This window comes from Mycteria americana, chromosome 2 (genome assembly GCF_035582795.1).
Source record: "Mycteria americana isolate JAX WOST 10 ecotype Jacksonville Zoo and Gardens chromosome 2, USCA_MyAme_1.0, whole genome shotgun sequence".
NCBI classification, from domain to species: Eukaryota; Metazoa; Chordata; class Aves; order Ciconiiformes; family Ciconiidae; genus Mycteria; species Mycteria americana.
In genome coordinates this window covers 159,592,493-159,618,351 of record NC_134366.1, presented here as the reverse complement: position 1 = coordinate 159,618,351, position 25,859 = coordinate 159,592,493, and the positions used below count along the sequence as shown (strand labels likewise).

Genomic DNA, 25,859 nt, shown 5'->3' with positions numbered 1-25,859 from the left:
TGGTGAACTTTTATGAGGTCACATATTTGGCATAGTGTCTGGAGAGCTTTGCGGTGTTTGCTATGTCTACCTTTCACAGCCCATTTCATTTTTCAGAATAATGTGTAGGATTTGAAATACTTAAAAAAACCCCAAAACAAACAAAAAAGAGCAGCAAAGCAGAATCAAGTTAACTTTTCATACAACACTTAAACCCTTTCATGAGAACATGAGTAGTTGACAGCTCACGGTTTTGTTTGTATCTAATGTTAAGATTTTGTATCCCCTCTCAGTGCACTGATGACTTGCTATTCATGCTCAACACACATATTCACATAACTCCATAGCAGTCTGCTTTTCAAAAGCTAAAATCCAGAGCTTTCAAATCTATTGTCTCTTGGAAATGCTTCTCTCTCAATGTCAAGCGGTTTATTAGGTGCAAACCCTGCCCACGAGCAGAGCCTCCCTCAGTCCTGCTGGGGAACCCTCGCTGCAGCCCACGGGCTGCGCCAAGCCCGGCCCGGCGCCATAGCTGTCACTTTACGTGACCGTTAGCATCAGAATCGCCCAAGGAAGCCATGGAAATGCACGGCCTGAGGTTCCCAGGTTGTCAGAAACGGTTTGCCAGTCGCCATCCGGCACGTGGAGAGGAAGGTGGAGAGGAAGGCCCCCTCGGCCTCTCTCCCATCCCAGGTCGGGCGAGTTGGGATGGCCACAGGCGCCCTGCACAAGGCACAGGGTTTCTCCTGCTCCAGACGCGCTTGGGACCGCCGTGTCGGCTGGCGAGGCCGACCGAGGGCCGCTCCACCCCGCCCGGAGCGCGCCCGGGGCCGTGAGGGAGCTCCGCCACCGCCCCGCCACCACGGCACCCCACGCTGGCACCGCGCATGCGCCTCCCTTCCGTGTAGTTTCCGCCCGGAGCCGTTTCCCTGCGCGCCGCCGCGGCCTCGCCATCGCTTCCGGTGTTTCGTTTTTCTCTTTCCGGCCGGTGCGAGGGGCAAGATGGCGTCGCGCAAGGAAGGCTCCGGGGCTGCCGGCAGCGGCTTCGGCTCCTCGAAAGGCAAAGGCAAGGCCGCCGCCACGGGCGACTCGGCCGTCAAGCAAGTGCAGATCGACGGGCTGGTGAGCGGAGGGGCTGGGGCCGCTCTGGCGGAGGGGCGGACGGGGCGGCTGCGGCCGCGTGGAGCCGCCGGCGGGGCTGGTCCCGTCTGTGGGGCGGTGCCGCGGCCGGGGGACAGCGTCCGTCCCGGGGCCGGGGTCGCCGTGGCGCCCCGAGGAGCAGGAGCGGTTTCATTCTCCTCCCGAGCTTCCTAACCCGCGGCCAGGCTCCCTGTGTGCTCGTCCCCGGGGAGAGGAACGACTCCCTTGTGTAAGCGAAGGCCGGCCCAGGGCAGGAATTAATTGCTTTTAAATATTGCGTTTCTTCCTTCAGCTCCGCTGCCCTGGTGCCCGGGTTTTGTGTCCACCTTTCGTAGCTCAGACTGTTGAAAACTACACAGGTGTAAGAGATGGTGAGCACGGCGGGTTTTTCCCTCATCCGTTGTGCTTTTTGCCTTCTCTATTAGGACTGCTAACACCTACTGTGTTTTATTAAAAAGAAATAAAAGAAAACGACGGACTGAAGGGGCTTAGTGGAGAATGAAGCCATCCTAATAGAGGTGATCCTTGCAGACCTTAAGTGGAAGAGTGTCTTCTGAAGTTGGTTCTTGGCTTTGCTGCTGGATGTTTTTGTGTCAGTTCACATCTCATACAATTGACGTTACTCACAATGACATAAAATGGGGAAAAAATAGTTGTTTAAATGTCTTAAGGGTAGAAGCATTGCTTGTTACTTCTTCATTATCTTTTCCAAGTGTCAGCAGAACATTGTACAGCTGAAGTGTGAAGGAGAATCAGTATACTGGTAATGAGAAGGAAGATCATAGTTTTGGGGCAAGCTTTGAAGCCTACTTGGCATTTATTAGTCATAGTCTCCAGTCGTTATCCTCAAGTTACACAGTATAGTCAATGTTTGGGAAGAGGAAGAATAACTTATTTGTGTATAGTGGCTATTATGAAAGAGAAAATTTGAATTAATGAGAGTATTTCTGCAGTATTCTGTTCAACTGTCTGTGTATCTGTGGCTTTGGTGCACATAGCATTTTCAAGGAGTGGTGAAAACTGACCAGTTGTGAAACATAGACCTAAAAATACAGCAGCTGACAGCAGACTGCTGCTGTTGCAAGCAGGCTAGAGCCAGATGGACGGTGGTGTGTGTGTGGCTTTTTATTAGCAAGTTTGAGGGAATAATGAAAAAGGGAATAGTTAAGAGCAGGATACAGGTTTAATTCCATTTCTGTGGCTGTAAAAGCTGTTTTATCAGTTTGGGACTTAATAACAACTGTTGTTCCTGCTTTAATGAAATAAAGAGAAAAGGTGTTTTAAAGCTGTTTTCTATCAGATGTGTAATCTGCTTTGTGATCTATTGTTCATTCAAATCGACTGTGAGTGGCCCTGATGGTCTGCTTCTGACAGTCCAACAAATACTGATGAATACTTTTTCCTTTATGCTTTTTTTTTTTCCCCCTTGTCCTTGTGTATTCTTCTGGTACAGCACAGTGGTGCCTCTTGCATGCAGTCTGTACAGAGGAAGGTGACTTACTGTAAACAGTGGAAAGCTTTCACCTTTCCACCTGCTGAAGATGTCCCCCAATGGATCTTACACAGAGTGTTCTCAGGACAGTAACATTGTGGTTCACAAACTTCTGAAGAAGCGGTGAAGAGAAGTGTTGGCATAAATTTGCTTGCTTTGTAAACAAGGTGGCTCCCATTGCAAGTCCTCAGAATGTTTTACTGAAATTCTGCTAAAACATTTCTAATATCTTACAGTTTAAATGTCTCATCTGTGCTCTCACAAAGTAACAAGACTTCATCAGTCAACTTGATGATGACCAGGGTGATTATGTGCCAAAACTGGGGATGAATTTTGGTGGGTGTCAGGGAAGTTAGCGATCTCTTTCTCTCCACTGGTGCCTCATCTCTTGGCAGTGGCAGAAGTAATCCTTTCAAATGGGACTGCTTTGAAAGCAAAGACATGCTATGTAGGTTGCTTTTTGGTCTGTGTATGCAAAATAGAAGATGCATCAGTCTTCTGTATATGTTTAGAAAGCTTGTTATTTCGGAGGAAGAGTAAAGTAAAAGAAAATAATATTAGTAATGAAGAGAAGTTGTTCTACATGTCAGTATGTTACCGTAAAACATAATACATAATGATGCAGCAATACCTACTTTTCTGGCCTCCTTTTATATTTGGTACGAGTAGAGCATCCTATAGTTAACTTCTTTCTTATTTTAATCTGATTAATTCCTTATTTTATTACATAATGGTGTAATTTGGATTTAGATCAAGTGCAATTTTGTTTCAGGTAACACAGTAATAAGTTAAGAAGCACTGCCATGGCAGGAGTAAAAGCTAACAATGAAACTCTAACTAATAAGATAGGCTAAATTCATGTAAACTTTAAAAAATGTTAGTACTATTAGAGTATTCTGCAAAAATAATAGCACCAAAATTTAGGAACATTGAGGGAGAACTGTTTTACATTGTAGACACTTGATAACTTGATTGAAGTACCTGAATGCTTGTTTATAAAAGGCTTCTGAAATTATATGTGTACATAGATTTCCAATCTTCACTTTGACAGAAAGGAGGGGAAGAATACAAGTCTGTACCTTTTTCTATTGGCTTTTCTGCTAGATAGTTAAGGTCTCAGTCATCAAATGATACATATGACTAGCTACTGTATCAGCATGATAATGAGATTCCAAGTATTTTATTCTGGTTTTGATATTTTGAAAGTGCTTTTGTTTTCTGATTAATTTTTGAGAGATCTGTAGCAGACAGAAATTATCTTTGTATACAGTTATATTGGCACTTTTGAATTAGGAACATCTTTTAAAGGCGCGATAAGCAAAAGTGGGTGGTGTCCTTCATCCAGCTCAGGAATAGAAGGGACACCCGCAATATTGAAGAAAATTGACTCTATCCAGTTGCTTTTACAACACAGAAAAAGACTGACTGCATGTGGATTCAGAGCCATTGATGTTGAGGAGGTTTGTTAAATAAGGGACCTTTGAGGTACTCTCTTCTTGGAACTGGTCATCTTCTGAATTATTGAATGGAGTGGGTGTTTTAGTTTAGACTATGTGAGGAATAGAAGTACAAGATTTCTATTATTCGTTTTAAGACAATATTGTGATCTGCTTTGGGTTTATTTAGTAATAAAGATTAGTAGTGGCAGCCTATGCATGTTCTACAGATCACGGTGTTTAACTCATCCATAGTGAGCAGGGGTGTGTAGTCTATATAAGAGTTTGTACGACTGTAAGGGATATAACATGGTTTTAGTTGCATATTATGGGAAGTCCTAATATGTCACTGGTTTATGCCATCATAAATTGCTTGTGCTGATTCAGCTTGTATTGGTTCAGCAAACAAAGTATCCCATGCATTTAAGTTTTTACACTGAGCTTTTGTTGATAGAGCATTGTATCAGAAAAATTATATGCTTAATGAATAAACCTATAGGAAAAATGGTTTCCAATGTAGGTGGTCTAGCCTTTCTAAGAAATTAGAATTCACAGGGTAAAAAATAACCCTCCAGATACTCACATTTATAGTGTGCTTTTTCTTTCAGATGAGATGTAGGATTTCCTGTATTTGTTTTTGACCATCCTGAGAAAAAGATAAGAAGATGAGTGCGATACATCACATTTTGTTGTCTTTGCTTCCTGTTGTAGAAATTTGAATGGAGATTCCATTGTGTTCTCCATTCAAGCAGTCCAAAGAAAACTTGTGTTCACAGTAGTGGTGATCACATGCATAGGATATTTGTCTTTCTTTTTTTCCTTTTCTTTCTTTCTTTCTTTCTTTCTTTCTTTCTTTCTTTCTTTCTGGCTGTGGATAAGCAGCCTTTTCACGTTTCTGCTTTTTTTGAGAGATTAGCATTTACCTGATTACTTAAACTTGTGATGATTATGACTACAAGGAGCTTTATGAAGACTCTTAAATGCCTTCTGGAGCTCTTAGAAACAGTAATTGTAAATTTTATAGTGAGTGTCCATCTGCAATAATCGCAGAAGAACAAATGATGCTTTTAATATAAGAACTGAAAAATAAAAAAGCATGACTGGGTTTTACAGCTTGGTTTGCAGTAGGCTTTTAGACATAATTAGAGCTCACACCTTCTTGAAGTTATTTGTCCGTTTGGAGTACTGTAAGCTTTTTTTACCTTGTGCGGATTGCTTTCTAAAGGCATTTTTAGAAGGTGAATGAGCTATTCTTCAAATAATTTCTTTACTCTTCTCAGCTATCTACTTGCATGGAGTCCATAGGAAAGAGCTCTCTTGAAGAAATAAGTTTAGTTTCTTAAGTTTAGTAAAATCACCAGCAACTTTGGAAGTACAGGAAGAATAACATGTATGAGCATGGACATTGTGTAAGTTTTCCTTCTATAGGGAACTAGACTATTAATTCTACTGACTTGGTGTCTGACATTATTGGAACATGTGTATCTGATTTGGTCACCTCAAACTGTTTCGTAGTTGTGTTTTAAAAGAAATACAGCGTTAAGATCATCTTATGATAATCTTTTGCCATTTGAGAATGTGAGCAGTGTTCAGACATATGAAGACTAAAAATTACTTTGGTTTTTATTAGTTCTGGGGCTTCTGCATACTCTCACCTGCCTGGTGGCAGATCAGGGCAGCTAGTTCTAGATGTACCAGGTGCATTAAAAGTTGATTGCAACCCTTATTTAATTGCAGGCACACCACTCAGATCGGAAAAGTTGTGGTTGTGACCAGACATCTAGGAGTCCCTTGTAGATAATTAAATTTTGTCTCTGTTCACTTTTTCATTGCAAGAAAGGATATATAACATATGCTTTTTCTAAGCTTCGCACGAGGAGGAGAAAAGGTAGCACAGCTCTGGTGTATATGTACAAGGAATGCACGGAAGGAAAGAACATAGGCTTTCTTCCCAGTTGCTCGTGTGCAGCAGATTGTCTGATCCCTTTTTCCTGCTGAATGGGGAAATAGCAACAAATACAACAACTGTTGTAATGTGTAGCTTTTACTACACTTGCTGGAGGCCCTTCTGATTTTTTGTGTAGCTAGTGGGGTCCAGGTGTATAAGAGAACCATATTATAGCTTGAATGCTTATATATTTCTGGCAAAATTCATGGGTGAGTTTAGATGGGGTTGTGCATGACTTTGAGAGCTGTTTCTTCAATGCTTATAAGCTTGCTAGATTTTCGGTTTCACAGTTGTATGACCCTTCATAGCAAGGAACTCAAAAGCCACTCTCAGGATCTTCCCCAAAGGGGTAATAATTATCACATGCTGTCTGAAATAAATGTAAAGCGGTGCCATAATTTGCTTACCTTTTTCTTTTTTTTGCAAGAGGTGTTGATGGACTCTTGTTTACTTTACTTCTAGAAATTCTTAGTGGGGGCTGAATTTTTTTGGAATTCAGCTTCTGAAATTAATCAGATTTGCTTCACTGATACTATATTCTTTTCCTTCAGTAAGGTGCAATAAATTTCAAACTGTAAGCTGATGGATTTTAGAACATAAGCAGTAGTTATTCCTTTGAATGGAAAGAAATTTTCAGGTTAGCTGAATAGACGTGGCAGTTTTCTTTTATGAGTACCTACCTGTGCAGTCAAGTAACCTTCTGTGTTAATCTACAAAAAGGAAAGATACTTGTGTGTTCTTGTTTCTTGCAAGATAGCAAGGGAGAAGGCTAGGTTACCAAATGATTGCATTTAGTGATGTCAAAATGGAGAATAAAGTCCGTAAATTTGCTGGAACTTCACAAGACTCTTGTACCTACACTTATTAGTCTGAGTGGTCTCAATTTGTAAAGTTGGGTATAAATATTAATTTTCCTTATTTCTACAAAACTGATCTTAAGTATGAGATTCAAACTTCAACTGCATACCTAAAACTTTTGTAGCTGTCTCTAAAAATCACATATTTTCTGTGAGTGTGGTTAGTGGGGCTGTATTGTTGATTTATAGAGATAGCTGTATTGAAAATAATCTTTTCATGGAATTGCAGGAACAACTGCTTCAGGTTTTTTCATATCTTGGTGTTTTTTTCCTTAAAGCTAACGAACATCATCTTTCCTCTTTTTCATTCTTTGTCCTATACTTATTTGGGATCTGCACTATGCTATGGAGATAACGTAACAAAAAATAATTCTGTTTCTGTTTGCTGTTATGGCTGTGTCATGAAACACTACTCTGCTGTACAGGGTTTCAGATATAAACCCACTTGTGGAATATTGCTGTTTTCTTCAGAACGCTGTTATTTTCTTGTTTTCCAGTGGAAGATTTGAAATGAGAGAGGGTGAAAAGGAAATACTGTGTTAATTTTGTGCTTATTGAATTAATGATAAAGGTACTTGGATTTCTTGCATCTGCAATTTTAAATAAGAACCATTATAACCATGGAAGAGAGTGTAATGAACAATTCTGATCAGCTCTATTTCCTGATATTTATTATCTCTTAAATTATAAGGTTTTCCCCAAAATTACTATTCTGCTGTTGCAGTTTTTATTTGACCTCTTTTACATATGCACTGGATTATAGCCTTGAACTGTATGAGTGCCGACTGTTTGCTCTGTAGTACCTTTGCATCCTTTCCCTCACACAGCGAAGTGAGTAAATAAGGCAAAGAGGACAGAAACTCTGGTACTAAAGTAGCTGCACTTTGACCATGAGAGCAAATAAAACAAGTTAGTTTGTCATTAAAAAGTCTTGCCTTCCAGTTTGCTAGATTATTACAATGGAAGTTTGCAGGGTAATTTTGTTTCATGTTTGTAGTAAGTCTTCAGCATTTGCTTTTGCAATATTAATGTTCTTTTCAACAAAATAATCATACATATGAATATTATTTAGTTTCAGTGTAACAATGCTTTACTGGAAGTAGCAGGTTGATGGCTGTAGGATGTTGTGAGACTTTGGTTGTTTTTCATTTACAGGCTGGTTTCCCATTGCTAAGTAGCCTAATCTTGCAAACTTGTACTCTTGGGTAAGCTTATTCCTGGGATACCTGAAAGTTTAGTTTTGTATAAGGAAGCAGCATGCAGATTGCCCAGTTTTTAAAATTTTCTACTATTGAAAGTACCAGGAAAGGGTGTAGTCCTAATAAGAGATTCTGAATTTCCATGAGAGTTTGGAGACTTTTCTAGAATACTTTTTTAGTTAAACTTCTAACCCTACTCAACTGTCTAAAATTGCACTTACTAAGGGCTTCCTCTGCGTATTTCTGCAGTTCTTGCAGTTTTAGTAGTGATATCAGGCAAAATATAAAACTGTAAAAGCAGAGACGAACTGGTATATCACTCAGAGACGTAAGATCAGGTAGGATGAGTAACATTTTTACTAGATGAGCACGAAAGCTTATGTAATACAGAAATTGAACTAATATTCAAAAATTAGTTACTCCATGTGGTGGATTGTGGGTCATGTCTGACCACTAGTATGTAGATAATGGGTATATGGAAACTTTCTTCTGGGAAAATAATATAGCTGTGGGCTGGGAGATGGGGATCTTCTAGCAAGGCAATTGTGCTGGCTGCCAGGCCAAATAACTGTTTTTTATTATCAAGTTTGCCTTCAGAGTAGTCACAAGGAAGTATGTTGTTACTGGGAAGCTGTTTCATTCTTTGCAAATCTTCTGCATGAGGATATTCTAGGAAGGAGAGTAAAAGTAAAGGACAATAATTCCTCATCCAACTAAATCCTTAAGCACCAATATATGACTTTTTTTTTTTTTTTTTTTTAAATCTTAACCTGTTGAATTTAGGTGTACATTAAAATATTTAGTAATGCTTTTGGAGAACAGTGTTGACTGACTGGATAAAGTTTTCTTATACATCGCTTTTGCATAAAAACATAATTGGAGCTTTAACAACATGCTAAAGCATTAATAAGTGCATTGCTTTTATTATTTCATTAATAGGAATGATGTTTCTTTTTTTATTAAAACACTGAGTATTAATTCTTTTTACACTTATGCCCATTGCACACAAATTTTACATATTGTAGAAAGTAACAAAAGCTACATAGGTTTCTCAGAACGATTATAGGTTTCTGTTCCTTATCTTCATAGCTGCTAGTGTGGAAAGCCTTAATACTGGTAACAAATTGCCATTCTATAGTTAAAGGCTCTAGTAATATTCATTAACAGAAGCCTTTATGTATAGCAATGGATGAGGCATACCTGAATCGTTAGGCCATCAAACTCCGAGATGAGGGTTAGAGGCCATGCTAATACTCAAGATGATCTTCTAATGCCAGGTAATATTTGTTTGAGCTACTTAATTCTGTGAGTCTTTGAATATATATTTAGGTGTACTTCTTAAAGTTTGTATAGAACTTAAGCTAAACCTTAAGATATCCTTGTCAGTTTATTTATATTAAATACAAACATACATTGGCTAAAACATAAATATGTCAAGAAGATGGTTAGAAGTTGTAGGCCTTGCCTGCATTTGTATTTGCACCAGTGTGGCTATAGTGTAGATATTTCTCTTGTGTCAGATACGACTGATTTCATCAAAGATTGTTACTTTAAGCTTCATTACATCATCCCTGATTTGGTGATGTTGTAGTGTGCCTAATGGTTTGTATTCTCATCTATGGTATGTAGAGGGTTTATTTATTTTTTTTTTAACATAGATAAAAATGTGTGAATCTACCTTTTTAAAAACACCCTAACATTATTGAACTATTGAATTTCGATAGTTACTCTGCTCATAGGTGTGGTATTTAAGTTGCTTGTGCCTTGTTTTCTTATTACCAGCCTTTTTTGTCCTAAAGGCATATGAGAGAGAGGATTGTATTCCCAGCTGTTAATAGGGAAAGCCTAGTTGGCTTCTTGGGTGAGGAGCTCTTTAGGATGATATGTTTGATCATAGTAAATTAAATAAGGTACCATGTTTACTGAAAATCAGTTTTTGAGACTCATCTTGCAAATGTTTGTTTAAGCACTTTTTCAAATGACAACTTTTGACACGCTTAGAAAGCAAGCAATCAATTTCTGTAGTATTTGAGTAATTGGTAATAACAGTGAAGCCTGTATTGAACTGCGTAAAAATCTTTGACATTTGTTACGTTGTGAAGACTGTGCTTTTCCTAGCTTTTCTTGTGGTTTCTTACCTTCTCCTTTACTCTTTTTGAAGACTTTGCAAGAATGTCAAGACTATGTGTTCTGCCTGCTGTTCTCTGTACAGTTTCTTGATATTGCAGAGCTGTAGAAGGAGATTTTAGGATATAATATCCTTCAGGCTGTATTGTGTTTTGTGTGTCCTCCAAAGGAGTTCAAATGGAATTTTAAGTTGAAGTTTAATCTCTTTGACTTTTCCTTGACCTGTTTCCCTAAAAATTTAGATCAGATTATGCTGGCACTGAGAGTTAGTGTATGAATTGAATACTAGCTTGATGTGTTCATGGATACCTTGAACCATGAAGATGACAGAAGCATTTTGTATTAGTTGCGTGATACATATATACTTTCTATTAATCTTCAGGTACAATGAGTTGCATTAATCTAACCCAGAGGGGAACTTCTGACATATAATCCGTGCTTACATTCAGAAGAGAAATCATTGATATGTACTATCAAGTTGAAAGGGGAAGAACCTCCTTGGAGTATAAGACTTCCCATTTTTCAGGCTTAGTGAAGTGCCAGTGAAGTCCTGAGGCATGACACTGCGTTGGCTTTCTCACCCCTTCTTCCCCCGGCTGGCTGCCTCGTTCATAACACTTCAGCAGGACAGTTAGTAGCACTCTATGGAAAATGTCCCACAGTGTCTGACCTGCTGCATTTTATGAGTTAGCTTCGTCTGTTACTAGAGTAAGAGTGGCACAAATCAAAGTGGTAAAGAGTTGAATGAAGTGTGCCAAGAATATTATCTGTTTTCTATATTCTTTATGCCTCTTCTTACATCGGTGCTTTTCTATGTAAAGCAGAATAAAAAAGATCCATTCGTTGCTTTTTCTTTTTTGTTGTTTTGCTAACTTTGCTAACTTTCCTTCAGTTCTGGATCTGTGAGTGGTTTCTTCCAGCAAGGAAGAGACATTTGGTGTTTTTTTTTTTTAAATTGTAAACTCTTATTCTTGCTATTGATTTAATTTTTAAGTATAGACACTATCCCCTTTGAGATTTCTTAACCTGAAACAGGTAAAGTACCCACGTCATGGTGGTCTGAGGATTAAAACTGCAGTGTGTCTTGTCAATGGATAGCAGGTATACTTGCTAACAGAGCACAAACTTTAAATGATTTGTAAGAGTGCATTGGTGCACTCAGCATCTACTAAGTGTCATGGTAAGTATACTCTAGTGAGGCATTTAGAACTAGAACATCTGGTATCACTTCATACCGTGAAACTAGTGTGCTGACAAAAGGAGTTAATCTAAATGTGGAGGTGGTTTTAATGTGTTGAGCAGTGTTAGACTTCAAGACTTGAAGGGGAAAATGTTATTTCAAAACACCCTTTTTTTTTTTTGCTGTGTGCAAGGAGAAACAATGTGTTGCCCTCTATACTACTGTCATTAACAGTTAAAATTCTCATTTTTTTGTTCCTGTTATGTGCATATCAAACTGGTCTCTTGCCTTGTAATTATGTATGCACAGCTATTGAAAACAGTAAATTGTGCTCTTGTGATACCTATTTCGCTGTGTTAATACCAAGGAAAAGAATATTTCCACCAAGTTTTTGAAATCATTTACCACATTTTAATGTTTAAAATGTTACATCAGAAACGAATGAGACAATAAGCATTATCTTGTGTCTTATTTAAGTGTTAAATTTGACCTGGATATCTACAAGTGGGGAGGTGACAATTGCTGGCTTTGTTGCTGAGACAATGCATTATGTCCTCTTGCACACTGAAACATTGTTAAATATTTCTCCTTTAGTTTTCAGTTTATTGTAACAAAATTAGACCTTTGCAGCTGGCATGCAGCATGGTATAGTTGAGGGAAGTGTACAAGATACAGAATCTTGGCTGCGGGCAGAAAACCAGCAGGTTCAGATACTGAAAGGCGCTTTGTGGTATGTATAAAATGAACATCTTTTATGCCCTATTATGTCTTAAGACTTTTTCTTCTACCTTTCAAATAAATCTTGCAGACCTTATGAGAGGCCTTGTAAGAAGAGGAACAAGTCTCCTGTTTTTTCTAGTCTTTGAAAGAAGATAATGTATTTTCAGCTTATTGTTGCTATAGTATTTTTTTATTAATCTTTCTTTGCCAGAAACATTTTTTGGATATGATTACTTTGTGTTTTATTTTTCCATATTTACACACATGCTCAAAATACATTCTCAATGATGGTACAATTTTGAGCATGCTGTTCGTTCATATTTTTTTAATCTTCAGGCAGTGTTAAGATAGCAGAGATGTGATACCTGCTTTAACAACAATGCTTACCAGTTACATTATGGTACCGTGCGTTAAATGGTATCATCTTAATGGAAAGTAAGTACATTGTTAATGTAATAAATTGGAAAATTTCATGCCTGTATAGTAAGAATTCCTGTTAGTATTTTGTAAGATTATCCAATAGTCTAAAATCAAGAATGCAAAACAAAGACAAGGTAACTGATTTAACTTTAATAATGTCCTTTGTGACGTGCATACACAAGGTTATTTGAGGAGTAAGTGTGGAAATATTCTTGAATGACTTGTATGTGGATGCTTATTTAAGATAAGCATTTTATTAACTTTTTTTTTACTTAATCTAATTTTAAAGTTAATAGAGAGGCTTATTTACTCATTGGAGTTTGAAGCTGCACCTGAACTTTGCCGTGTGCATGCAATAACAGGCTAATGCTCTTTTATAAATATTTGGTCTTTTGCTGGAAATGAGGGTTTGGATGTTGCTGTGAGCATATAAGGCTTGTCAGTCTCTGCCTTTGTTCTGCTTAAACATTGTATCCTGCTTTGCATTCCATTTGCTGCGCATCCTTCCCCTTCCATGGAGCCCCGTATCTGTGCAATAGGCAATATACATAGCTATTTGTGTTATGCAAGTGTTGTGCCCTTTTGGTGTTTAGGATCTTAGTTGGAGGTTTAAGTCACTTCTTGTCAATATTTGTGGTTTTTATGCATATCTGAGGAAAATAAGCAATCTCATTGACAAAATTCTTCATTAACATAGGACTGAGTTTTGAGCACTTAAGACTCAGTTATGTTTTACTATTACTTTATTATAAAAAAATTAACTGTTTTAAAGCTTTTTAAATTTCAGATGACATATAGGGTATTTACTGCAGCCATCATATCACTTTTTGGGAACAATCTGAAAGCCATACTGCCTTATCCATTGGCGCTCTCAGTGATAAGATTAGAATGGTTGTTTTTAATCTCGCTGTCACAGTAGCTATTATTAGAAATGGAGCTCTTCTGGAAGTGGTTTTCACAGGGCCGTGTTCAGCTAGATGGTGATACAAAGGCAAGTCTTATCTTTATTTGAAAGACGGGGAAGCTGAAGCTTACCAGCAATAACTGACTGTCATGGTTTTTTTTCCTTAATTTTATACTTTAAGTCAGCAGGAAAGCTGGGACTCAGACCAGGCTCTGTGCTCTGGATTGCGCTACCTGTTACTAGGAGGATCTGTCTCTGTCGCAGTCCCTTAGCACGTAGCCAAGCATTTGCCAGAAAGGATATGTGCTTGAATGTGGAAAAAAATTGTTGCACAAAAGGTTATAAATTATTAAAATGACATGGAAGTCATGTCCAGTAGGGATTTTACTGGTTACTTGGAAGCATCTGTTGAATGCATATGGAAGTCATGATCGTAAGACACGCCCTTAAATAGTATATGTATTGCAGTTCTGCTGTGCAGGGTGTGGTCTTTGAAAAAGATCAGTAGTCTCAGATCAGCCCCCACTCCCTCTTCCCCATCTAGCTCTGCCCTATTTTACTAATTTTTGAAGGTCAAATAAATAAGGGTAACTGTCTTGCAGTTTTTCTTCAGCTTCAAAATGATAAGTTTGGCACAATCTGATTAAAAAATAGGCTGGTAAACAAAATTTGCTACTGCTGCTTTTGGCTGTCATCTTTAAATCTTTTTATAGGAAGCTGCTAGAAGTTGATGCTGAAGAGAAAACCTTTACTTGCAAATATTCACAGTGCTTATTGAGCTAGTAGTGTATTTGAATGATGGTGATTCACTAATACACAGAACATACGTATTGACCGTATGTTGAAGTATAAGTGTAAGGCTCTGGTGTATTGAGCGGAAAATGTTGAAACTGTGCCTGCCTTTACTGCTTCTATATAATTTCCATATGTTGTGCTCTAAAGGAGTATATTCATCAGCTTTCATTCTTGAACTGATGGTTAGGTATTGAATTCATTAAAAATAATAAATACAAATTGTATTGGCAATTTACAAAAAGTGCCTAAAGTACTGAATGTTTTCAAAAGATTTGAGTTTGGTGAGATTTGTGAAATAGGAGAAATAATACACTAAGTAGTCCTGGGGAAATGTTCCGTCCCACTTGCAACTAGCAGAATTTTGGACGTTTGTCTTATTACAGCCCTATCGCTGCCTCCTAAGAGTGCGCTAATAACATCTAATGCACTGCTGCTCGTACGATTGAAGTCCTGGGGCTGCCTTATAGAAATGTTTCTACAAGGAAGTGATACTGCAGTGCCTGTGGCCCTGATGGTTTCCATGGGAATGAGCATGAATCCATGTACTGTGAAATGTGTTATGAAACTTTGTATTGCGAGAAATACATTATACCAGTGTGTGAACAGGGCAATGGAGAATTTAAATACACAGATGTAATGGTACATTTTTACTTAAGTTGAGGCAGTATTTAAAGTGTACTAATGGCTTGCGAACAACCATGGAGATGATGGTTAACCTGAACTGTTGTGCAGTCTAAAAAAAAAACAACCAAAACCAAATGAAAATGTAGCGGGACAAAAATCAGGAAGAGATTGGTCTGTTTGGTAAAACACACCTTGATTAATATTTGATATGTTTCTATGTTTTAATAAACTTTGCTTTTCTCCACTGTTTAATGACTTTTTCCTTTGGTGGACTGCAGTTTGTGTTTAACATCTTCCCTTTGCAAGAACAAGCAGCTCACTTGGACATGAGTAAATAAATGACTTAAACAGATGTTTCATGGTACCTACAAGACATTAGCTGATTATCCTAAGTTCCCAGCCACAGCCGTGGAAAACCACAGCCTATGAAAAAACAACAGACCTCTAACCAAAACCCAGTCATCTCCCCTTCTAATGTTGTATTTGTACAGAAACAGGCTTAGTGTCTGTACTATTTCATTTCTTCACACTGAATTCCACCTATTTATGTCAGTGGCAAAATATTTTTCATTTTGTATTTTAGATAAGATATTTACTAGTTTTAGTTCTAGCTATTAACTAATGGTTTGTTTCATGTTCTATGTCTGGTTTTATATAAACCCAGTGATTTTTATAACATGGAGTAGCTTTTTTTAATAGGTTTTTTTTTGGGGGGGGTGGGTGTTTTTTTTGTGGGTTTTTTTTGTTTTTTTTTTTTTTAATCCCTACAGCTTTTGAAGTGTCCCAGTAATAGAATGAGTGAGAAGCTAACCCAATAGAATGAGTGAGAAGCAGCTGGGTTTACTTCCAGTAAATACAGTGTATGTTTCAATCACTTGGCAGCATCCGTAGTGAGTCTGGACTTGCACCGTGTGAATGACCACCTTCGCTGGAAGACTGGGACTGTTGGAAGGTGCAGGCAGGCTGTATCGCCATAGAGGAAGGCCCTGTTCTTGTTAGACTGGGTTCCCTCTTGCTTGAAGGGAAATTCTAGAGCTCTTGAATCGCAGCAGTTTGGTAGTAGTTCCTCGTAAAAAGCGAAATGACAAAACAACTGAAAGAGCAGATACTTATTAAGTATAAGGGACATTACCTGGTGGTGGTTTAAGCTTTGCATTCAGTTTGCATTGAACGTATTGCTGATACACACATAATCTCTGTAACAGTTACAGAAAGTGACAAATGAACTGAATGTCTACTTTTTCTAGACTGAGCTTCAGGGTAAGCAAGGTACAGCTTTTCCAGCCGTGCCCAAAGAGTGCACATAACCAGTTAATGTTCAGGAAGGAGTGATAAAATGCTTCTTGGCCTGTCACTGACTTTGAGTTGTGCTTTGAGTCAGCTGCTTGCTGAGATAAAGTGGCAAGGTATAATCTATCTAGCTTAATGCTATGTATGGATATTATCACCTTCTTTGTCCTGTTGGAAAAAAAAAAAAACCCCACAACCACAGGAAAGTGAGTTAGATGGCTATAAGCACTTTATGAGGCAGGAGGTAATATGGAAAACCATTGAGATTCGTATAATTACAGGGTGATATGGTTCCTAAAGCAAGTAGAAGTGACAGAAAATATGGATGTTACATCAATAATCTGTTATGATTTGGGTAGTTTTCTTCAGCCTAACATACATACTGTGGAGCTGCACTCCTTTTTGAAGGTTGCTGATGTTCCCTTTTGTAGTTAAATCATCTGAAATCTTGAGGTTTACAAACTAAGCAGGTGATATGGTACTAACTGATGTAGTAAGTCACCCAGGGAACAAAAAGCTTTGGATGCTTTTCATGTGCTTCCTAATACTCAAAAGTATTCAAATAGTACAGGAGCATGTAACGTTCCTGCCCCCAAGATGGAATATTTTCCATTCAATTTAACATGGATTTCCAAAATGATTTGGTACTGAGGGCCTACATGAGACAAACCCAACAGAATCGTATGATTTATAATTTCTGTATGAAAAAATATGTGGTAATCCCCTGCTTGAGGACCACCTCAGATCAATATGCATTCATTGTTCATAATAGTTGAATTCAGGCTCAGCTCCAGGAAACTTCAACTCTCATGTCAAAAAGAGATTTTGATATTTGCACCTGATTGAGATGGTATGAAATGGCATGCATCGTTCTGTTATGCCTCCTGTATGATTATTGTTTTTAAGCCCCAAATTTCTGTCAAGTTCAGAAATAAGGTTTTAATATCTGGTGTTTATTAGCTGTTGAGTGACATAAAATGTAAGCTTACTATTCCAAGAACTGTATTTTCAAAGGCTATGTAAATGTTGGTGTTAGGGCTCTAGCCAGTCAAGATAAAGGTAAAACATTGTGGGGCGTTTGAGGCCTTCTGTCCAAAGGATGACTATTATACTTGCTAGACAGAACAGTGAGGGCTAAGACTTGTTATTTCTGAACTTGCTGTTCAGAAACAACATCTTTTAAAGTTACCTTGGTTTTCAGGTCTACTCAGTTTGGTCCTTTTGGCCTCAGATTTTGTACAGTATGTTCAGATTAAGTATCTTTCTGATTACTTGTCAGGGAATTAAAATACCTTTTTTTGGCTACCAATCGTAGTTAGGATTGAAGATATCTGTCAAATCAATTACTATAAGATGTTGAAGGTCTTAATGGAAAACAATTTTTTTTTTTTTTTTTTTTACTTCTGAGATAAAATTGGTCTAACAGTTGTAAGAGCTTTTATTCCAAAGTTAAGCATGAGGAAGAAAAGAATAAATGTGTAGACATCGATCATGTCAGGAATGGTCAAAAAATCAGTACTGTTGAATAAGAGAATCTAGAAAAATTCAAAACTCTGCAGATGATCTAGAATATGCATTTAAGTGAATTCAGGGTTTGATTTTCAGTAGAGATTGTCATATTTCTCAAGATTAGTATAATGTGGAAAATTCAGTTTCACCTCTAATCTTCAGTTCACCTCATGGCACAACTTTGATGTAGTGGCAGTCTTATGCCATGAAGCTTCATATCCAACACCTAAAAGATTGAGGGTTATCAACCTGTTGATTTTACGCTTTTGACACGGTATCTGTCAGACAGTGCTTTCTAGAACATGTTTCTGTGGACTGCACTGATTAAGTCAGAATTTTTTATGTGTGTATGTAAACATCTGTCTCCTCAGTCATCCAGAGGAGAGCGTTATGTGTATTAGACATATGTTTTCTTACTCTTAACTGTTGCAGTGGTATCTTTAATTTACTTCGGAGTTCCTTTTCTCCTGGCAGGAAAGTTGAGAGGCTTTGTTACCATCTTATCAAGTGGTGCTGTAGCCAGGAGACAAATCAGCTCAAGGCAAGTTTTTGCTTGGTCAGCTTCCAGAACTTGTCTTTTTTAAGTGTAGGATAAGCACTTATCCATAGTGTGTAAAAAAACACTCATCTGGAACTATTAAAAAATGTTAACATTGCCCATGTTTCACTATATCTTGCTCTAGTTTTCTCTTATTTTTTTTCAAGTCTTTGTTTAAAAACAAAGCCATTTCATGCTTACCTGAGAATTTCAGAACTGTTTACTTAAATACAATTTCTGTGTAGCTAATTAGTTAAGTTTCAGTACAACACAGGCTGTAGATTTGCTTTTGGTGTAGTCTGTGCTGGGGAATAAGGCAGGGCCACTAAATTAGTGTAAAATTTGGTATGTCTTCATTTAGATATTATTAAACAGGTGAACTAACTGTTTTTCCAGAGGTGCCATATATGCATTTTGTGTGTGTCAGGTAGATGTCTTAATTTTAGGCATCTCTGATTTTAGCACAATTCAAACTCAATTACGTGAGTTGTTGTTAGTCATGATAGTTGAGATCTATCCATTTACAAAAATACATTAATGATTCTCTCTTGAACTTTGTCTGTGCTAGGATTTTAAGTAAAATTGCTCATACCATAATGCTGAAATGTAAAAGTTCATGCTTTTAAGAATTCATATGGAGAAGGCTCCATATGTGATACGGATGTATTCAAAATATATCAGATGCTATTAGTGGTGATAGCTTTCAAGACGCTTTTGCCAAGCTGAATGTTGATTACAGTTTCACAAGCATTAAATATTGAGGGCATGTGGGCGTTTTGGCACCTTCCACGTTTGATGCCCCTGTTGGTTATGGTTGGTTTGAAAACAGCTACATAACACAGTGTTATTTACACTCTCTCCCCAGATGCGGGCAATTGGTGCTAGTGGTTGTGCCGACAAAGTTTTCTTGGGTGGTAAAAAACGTTAAGCATTCAAAAAGATGTAAATACTTGATTTAAGACCGTAAATCAGCTTGTTACATCATGTCCAGTGGGATAACAGAAGCGCTCTCTTGTTTGATTTTGTATCTGTAAGACACAGCACAGGTACTGGAAATCTGGTTTCAATGTGGTGACTTTCAGCTCTCTGGAACACAATCGTAAATGAACCTTCAGTGCTTTGACTTTCTGTTGTCTCTCTTTAGAGAAATACAGAAATGTGCATCTTGGCATATTCATGTCCTTACAGCGGAATCTTCCCAGGAACCTCACAAAGGCTTACGATACTTCCGCTCATGGTTCATGTTACAGGTATTTCTGCAACAAGGTACAAACTTTTGAAATTAACAACTGCGATGTCAGGATATAGCCAAAGTTAAAATTTGGCATTGTACTCCTACAGCTAAAATATGTATCTTTTGAAGTTTTTAATAGTTTCAGAATGGTTCTTTTTTGTAGTATGACTTCATTCTTAATGTTTGAGCAGTGCTTTGAAGATCTGAAGATTAGAAGCACTGCTGAACTGCAAGGGCGTTTTTTGTTGTTGTTAATTGAGGATTAATGGCTATTAAAATCTGACAAGTGGCTACTCCAAGTGATTAAATTGCTTTGGTATTTTGAACACTAAATTTACAAGGCTGGGGGACTCTTGAGTTTTATTTAGGAGTTATTTGTATATCCTTTTCTAAAGAGTCTTTGTGCACCTGAATATTTTTTACATACTAATTGTATTTACTAAATCAGGAGGCTGTATACGATTATTGACATTTGTGTTCAGAGGTATCAGAATTTAGAAATCTGACTTTTTTTTAAAAAAACCCAAAAAACCAGTAAGTCAAATTACTTGATACATTTTCTCCTTGAGTACATTGCCTTTCCTGGTTGACCAGCTGCATTACTGAAATAACTAACAGTTGAAATGTGGTTTGGTTACTGTTAATTTTGTGTAGCAATGGTGTAGCAGTGAAGGGTCTAATGGTATTTAAAAACAATTATAGTTTGTACAAAGAGGCAATATCTCAGTAGATGAATAGGTAGATGGGAATTGTAAACAGTGTTTGGGAAATACAGTTTGGAATCAGCATTGGATGAAAGATGGGTTATACTGGTGTTCATTTAGATTTCTTTGGGATTTTTTTTCTGTGTTATTTGGAAAAATGGATTTGTCTTTCTCAGTGTGTTGTGTTACTTGCATTATTTGTATTAACACTTCTTACATTTATTTTCAGACCAATAAAACTATTCTGATTCTGTTCTGATGCTTCATAAACATATCTTTTTTGGGAAATGTCTCGATACAAGTTAAGTGTTCATTTTTGTGTGTGTGTGTGTGGTTTCCTCAATACAAAGTATTGGTTTGTGCAGTCAAATCAGGCAATGTCATGGCATTGTCATTTCTGTTGTGATCAGCTATTGCTGCTGTATCTAGAGTAGCAAACAAATGGAAACGGCATTTTAAATGTTTGAAACTGGTCTTGTTATCACTAGAGAAATAGTTTTACTTTACACTTGAAGGTCTTTTTTTGGTACTGAAACATAAGTTCCAGTGCCTGCTTCCCTCTTGGTCATATGGTAGTATTTTGATGGCAGGTTTTTCAATCCAAGCTTAAGAGCCTGCTATACCAAAGACTTGTCTTATGCGCTAAATAAAACTCTCCAGAACAAAGACCAAAATGAAAACAAGAATCATGTCATTGGATGCATTTCTCAGGCATGTTCATTTATCTTTTTATAAATGATTTCGGTAGCTAATGTATTTTCCAGTGCAGTCATAAACCTGAACTTCTGCAGCTTGCTAACGGGTGTGAAATTTAGAGTAGTGAGTTCATGACCTTCTCTGCTACCTTTCTCAGACTTTGTTAGAAAACAAGCTTGCAGGTAGGCCTAAATTGGGGTCTGTATCTTCCTGGATAATATCTGCTGTGGTCTTCAGGCTGGAGATTGAAAACTGCAGACTTGTGTATGTTATTACTTTGCTGTGTATTGGGGTATTTGGTCAGCATTTAAGAGTTTTGAACTCCGAGCTTTATCTCCCTGAAAAATCATTGATATTCGATGACAGCCCATGCTCTTTTCATTTGCGGCTGCTTTCTGTGAGCAATTACCAGAAATGCTGTGATAAAATTGGCATCATATCACAAATGCTCCTGGAACAGAATCAGCAGGCAAACAGGATTCACAGTAACAGGGCCTGTCAGTGTGCATAGAAAACTCAAGAGCAAATGAGGAGAAAAGTACTGGAAAAGGTGAAGCTTACAAGACTGTAAAGGTGTTGAGAATAGTTATGCAGTAGTCAGAGAGCATGCTGTGCTGTAATCTGTCCAGATGGTTATGGATTCCTTGACTGTAGAAGACAGAGCTTATGGCAAATATATGATAAACCTTAACTTCACACTAAATGCAAGTTGAATATTATTTATGTGCTGGCTTTGTGGTAGAAGGCATCCAGCTTCTACATCTAGGTGATCTTGAACTGGTGTTGGCTGTACTGCTTTCAGCATTGTTAAATTCTGCTTCACTGCCCACTGATCTTCATTTCCTTACTGTATTCCGATGAGATGAGATTTATGTAGCCAAAGTATCTCTTTGTCTCTCTGCTCTGTAGACCTCTTTTAACAAATTGGGTAAAAGGGTATGGCTTCAAAGGACCTGAGGGACAGATGTGAATGTGTATTGCAGTGAAACAGTGTTATCTACCTGTGATTGAGGGGCTTCAGCGCAAGTGTATCTGGATGCAGGAGAAAGCAGAAGTGAGTGGTATTGTGAATAAACAAAGAATCAGTGGGTATTAGTCCTGTTAAATACTTAATCCAACTTAGTTGGAAAAAGGTATGTATTTTCTGTTCTCCTTCCACCTCACAAGCAGTCTGTATATGAAGCTCTTTTACCATTTTACCCCAAGAAGGCAATGTGTTTGTAAAGAATTTCTTTTCTAGTCACCTTTTTTTTTCCATTTAACCTACATTGTGGCACTTTAATTCATTAATGGTGTTTTTAAAATTGTGACATAAACTTCTGCTAAACAGCCAAGGAGAAAGCTAGGGACAAATATATGTTCCTGATGTGTAAATATGGGCTTAACTTTTTGGTTTTTTCCACTGTAGAATGTTCACTAAATACCAGGATTTGTACAAAATCTGTTCTCAGGGTGGTTGAGCTGAAATCCATTACACTAGTCTGTTTGCCAACAGACATTAAAGTAGTATTGCTTTAATGACAACAGAGTCATCAGACATTTTCTGGTGCATTTTGCTTGGATGGATTAGGATTTAGTGAAATAAAACCCACTTGTGCTGGACAAAGTATAAGTTCTTTCAAGTCTGTGATTGTGGTTAGTTTCTTATCTTGTTCTGGTTCTTGTTGTTAAGCATAAATTTTACTTAAGTGTAAAGTGTTTCTGGCAAATGATTGACTATTTTTGAGTGTTTTTGTTCATACTGTTCCAATTTACAGTATCATCTCATGAGAGTTATTCATTGTGGAGTTCAGATTTAGGGAAGGAAGTGAGAATTATATTATTAAAAATACGATGAGTAATTTGTGCTCCTTTTGTTTTATCATTCATTATTCTTAAATATTCTTTGACACAGTTTACAAAATATAAATTACATTATCATCTGAAGTAAAACTGCAATGGGATGTAACTTTGAAGGTTAATACAACTGAAATTTGATGCATTTTGTGCCTTTAAAAAATTTCCTACTAGTTTCTGCATAGTTACTTTCAAGGTGTTTTGGTAGTTTCTTGTGCAGTGTTTCCCTCAGGAGGGAGCTTATTGCCCCTACAAGATAGCTTTTCACAGTTACAGCAACAAGGTAAAGTAAAAAAGGTCAATTATTTCATTTTAGAAGGGTGTTTCAGAAAATTGGTTTAGAACTGCATTTTGACCATTCATTTAATGATCTTTTTTATTCTCCTGTAATATTAGATGGTCTCCAGTTCTTCAACCTGTATTAAAATTGCTGGTGTTTAAGCCAGTAGCTCACTCGGTTTGCAGCTCTAATTTATGCAACACTTCAACAATTTAAAAATTCCAAATATATAGTTTGAGGACAAAAAAACCCCATTGCATAATATGATTTTCTTGTCTTTGTGTTCTAGGTTGTGTTGAAGATCATTAAACATTACCAAGAAGAAGGACAGGGGAATGAAGTGGTCCAGGGAGTGCTGCTGGGTCTTGTGGTGGATGACAGACTTGAAATCACAAATTGCTTCCCTTTCCCTCAGCATACAGAAGATGATGCAGACTTTGATGAAGGTAATGGTTACAGTTTTGTAAAAAAAAAAAAAAAAAAAAAAATCCATATGTGCAAAAAAAGATTTTTATTTTTTTTCCACAGTGACCAGAAGCTTGTATGTGATCAGAGAGTGTTTTTATTTGTGTTGTGGTATCAGTGGGTTACTCACAATGCCATCCTGCGTATCCAACTGAAATCTTGTCTATGTAAGGAAAGTTATAGGGATAAATACTGTATTATATGGACACACTTATGTTAGAGTAAGACTGTCCACACAGGAAGTTAACTAAGTTTCCAGTCTGTAATTCATAGAGACTTTAAAGCTTTTTATGAAAATGTCTGTGTGTGTATTATGTGCATGTATATATACATGTACACATGTATGTAGTCAGGCATATAGGTTGCCTCTCTGTAGATTTATTTGTGTATGTTATGTACTCATTGAAAGCCTGGAGAGCAGAGCTTTATAAGTTTAAGAGGCAGTGGTTAACTTGAAATCTGGGTGATATTTTTGCTTCTCCAAGTGAGCTAGAAGTAGCATCAGTGGTTTCTATCTGTCTTGGTGTTTCCTTGCTGGTCCTAGTAATTTTTTGTTATGGCCACTGTAAGTCAGTATAATTGGCTTGACACAGAATGGTATAAAATTTATAAAGTAAACTTGAAAGGTTTAGAATTCTAATCTTGGTTATATATACGTGTGTGTGTGTGTTTAATGATACTAGTAGAAACGTTTCTTTGTTAGGGCTTAAAGAGAGACAGTTTAACGTCAAGAGTATACTAAAGAGGCAATATAGTCGAAGTAGTTGTGGTTGGAAGCTTGATTCTATCTAATTTTGATAATTCAGTATGAGCGAGATTACTTAAAGTATAGATGGCTTTTTCTTGCTTATAATGAGGTGAGCTATTGTTATATTTTTATCCTATTATAAAAGAGTCTTAGACTCTGCCTTTAAAACAAAGATAATTTTAAGAATTCTGTGCAACTTGGTAAGGTTTCTTAGATGTTTATTGCTTCTGTTGTGGGATTATACAATTTGTGATATGAAAAAAAAAAAAGGCAAAACACAAAGGAATCTTAATTGTCCTACATTAATATGGTGCTTGAGTCAGAACTATATTTTATTAAAGCCTAAAAGATGTTTTAAAGATTCCTTCTCTTCTGGAGCTCTTCAAAGGATTGGAGTAATTTAAATTTTTAATTGGATCCCATGCTTCAGTTTTTCCTGTAGAAAATGGCTGAATTGTTTCCATGTAGCTGATAGGCAAGCAAGGAGTGAAATAAATTTCTTAGTTTCCGAGATGGATTCATCTCACCATATGTTGGCTACCATGCTGAAGCTGTAAGCCTGTGATCTGGTATGCAAGGTTCAACTGTTTCTGCTTGGGAGAAACCTCATTCCAAGAAAGTGACTCTTGTTACCAGTCTTTCTTTTCCCCTTTTTAGCAAGTAGGCAATAATCCTGGCATTAAGTAAGGTGCAAAAGGCGGTGCTTGTGGAGCTTCCCTCACCTGGATGTCTGAGCTTGTCAACCTTCTGTTCCCATGCTGCAGGCACAGAAAGAAGAGCAAACTCTAGCCAGAGTAGAAGTGAACCTATCACAGTGACGCTGATGCATGCCTCTAGCAGTGATAGGGAATTTGCAGCCAGGTCAAGGGAGCTTGCCTTTGCTGAATCATGGAGTCATTTAGGTTGGAAAAGACCCTTAAGACCATCGAGTCCAACGATTAACCTAACACTGCCAAGTCCACCACTAAACCATGTCCCTAAGTGCCACATCTACACGTCTTTTAAATACCTCCAGGGATGGTGACTCCACCACTTCCCTGGGTAGCCTGTTCCAATGATTGACAACCCTTTCAGTGAAGAAATTTTTCCTAATATCCAGTCGAAACCTCCTCTGGTGCAACTTGAGGCCATTTCCTTTTGTCCTATTGCTTGTTACCTGGGAGAAGACACTGACCCCCCACCTCTCTACAGCCTCCTTTCAGGTAGTTAAACCCTATAAGCCAACCTCAAGAGCCATTTTGTATTGGTTTTCATCTTCCCTAGCCTCTACCATATGGGTCACAGAGAGGTTCTCTCTGTATTCTTTTCAGTGAAATACAGTTAAATAGACTGAACCATTCAGGAAGCGCACAGTGCTCATGTTTATTCTGCATGCCCTTTACTTAGGGCCTGTTCAGCGCTTTGACCTATGTGGTAGAGGCTAGGGAAGATGAAAACCCAAACAAAATGGCTCTTGAGGTTGCCAGCTGAGTGTTAGGTACCTGTTAGGCTCTATATAGAGTTGTCTTCTGTCTTGCCAATGTGAAAAACAATAACGTTTTATAAATACTCCTTGTTTGTTTTCCCTGGAGCTATGTTTCCCTATGCAACCATCCTGCCAGATTTTCAAAAGATTCTTCTTTCTTCTATATACAGATACTCCAGCAGAGAAATCTCTTGTTAAATGCCAGAACCTTAAAATTCAGGATTCTAGAAACCAAACCAAACAAGGCACCTCCCTACCCCTTGTATGTTACAT

General features: G+C 37.7%; 1 protein-coding gene across 1 annotated transcript in view; it reads left to right on the top strand.

Annotated features, from left to right (window-relative positions):
* The first annotated feature begins 942 nt into the window (after positions 1-942).
* EIF3H (eukaryotic translation initiation factor 3 subunit H) overlaps positions 943-25,859 on the top strand; it is an 89,612-nt gene continuing 64,695 nt past the window's right edge. The window contains exons 1-2 of the mRNA XM_075495166.1: positions 943-1,101; positions 23,198-23,354. Of these exons, the coding sequence (XP_075351281.1) occupies positions 982-1,101; positions 23,198-23,354 (277 nt within the window). The 5' untranslated portion in view covers positions 943-981. The remainder of the gene's footprint in view (positions 1,102-23,197; positions 23,355-25,859) is intronic.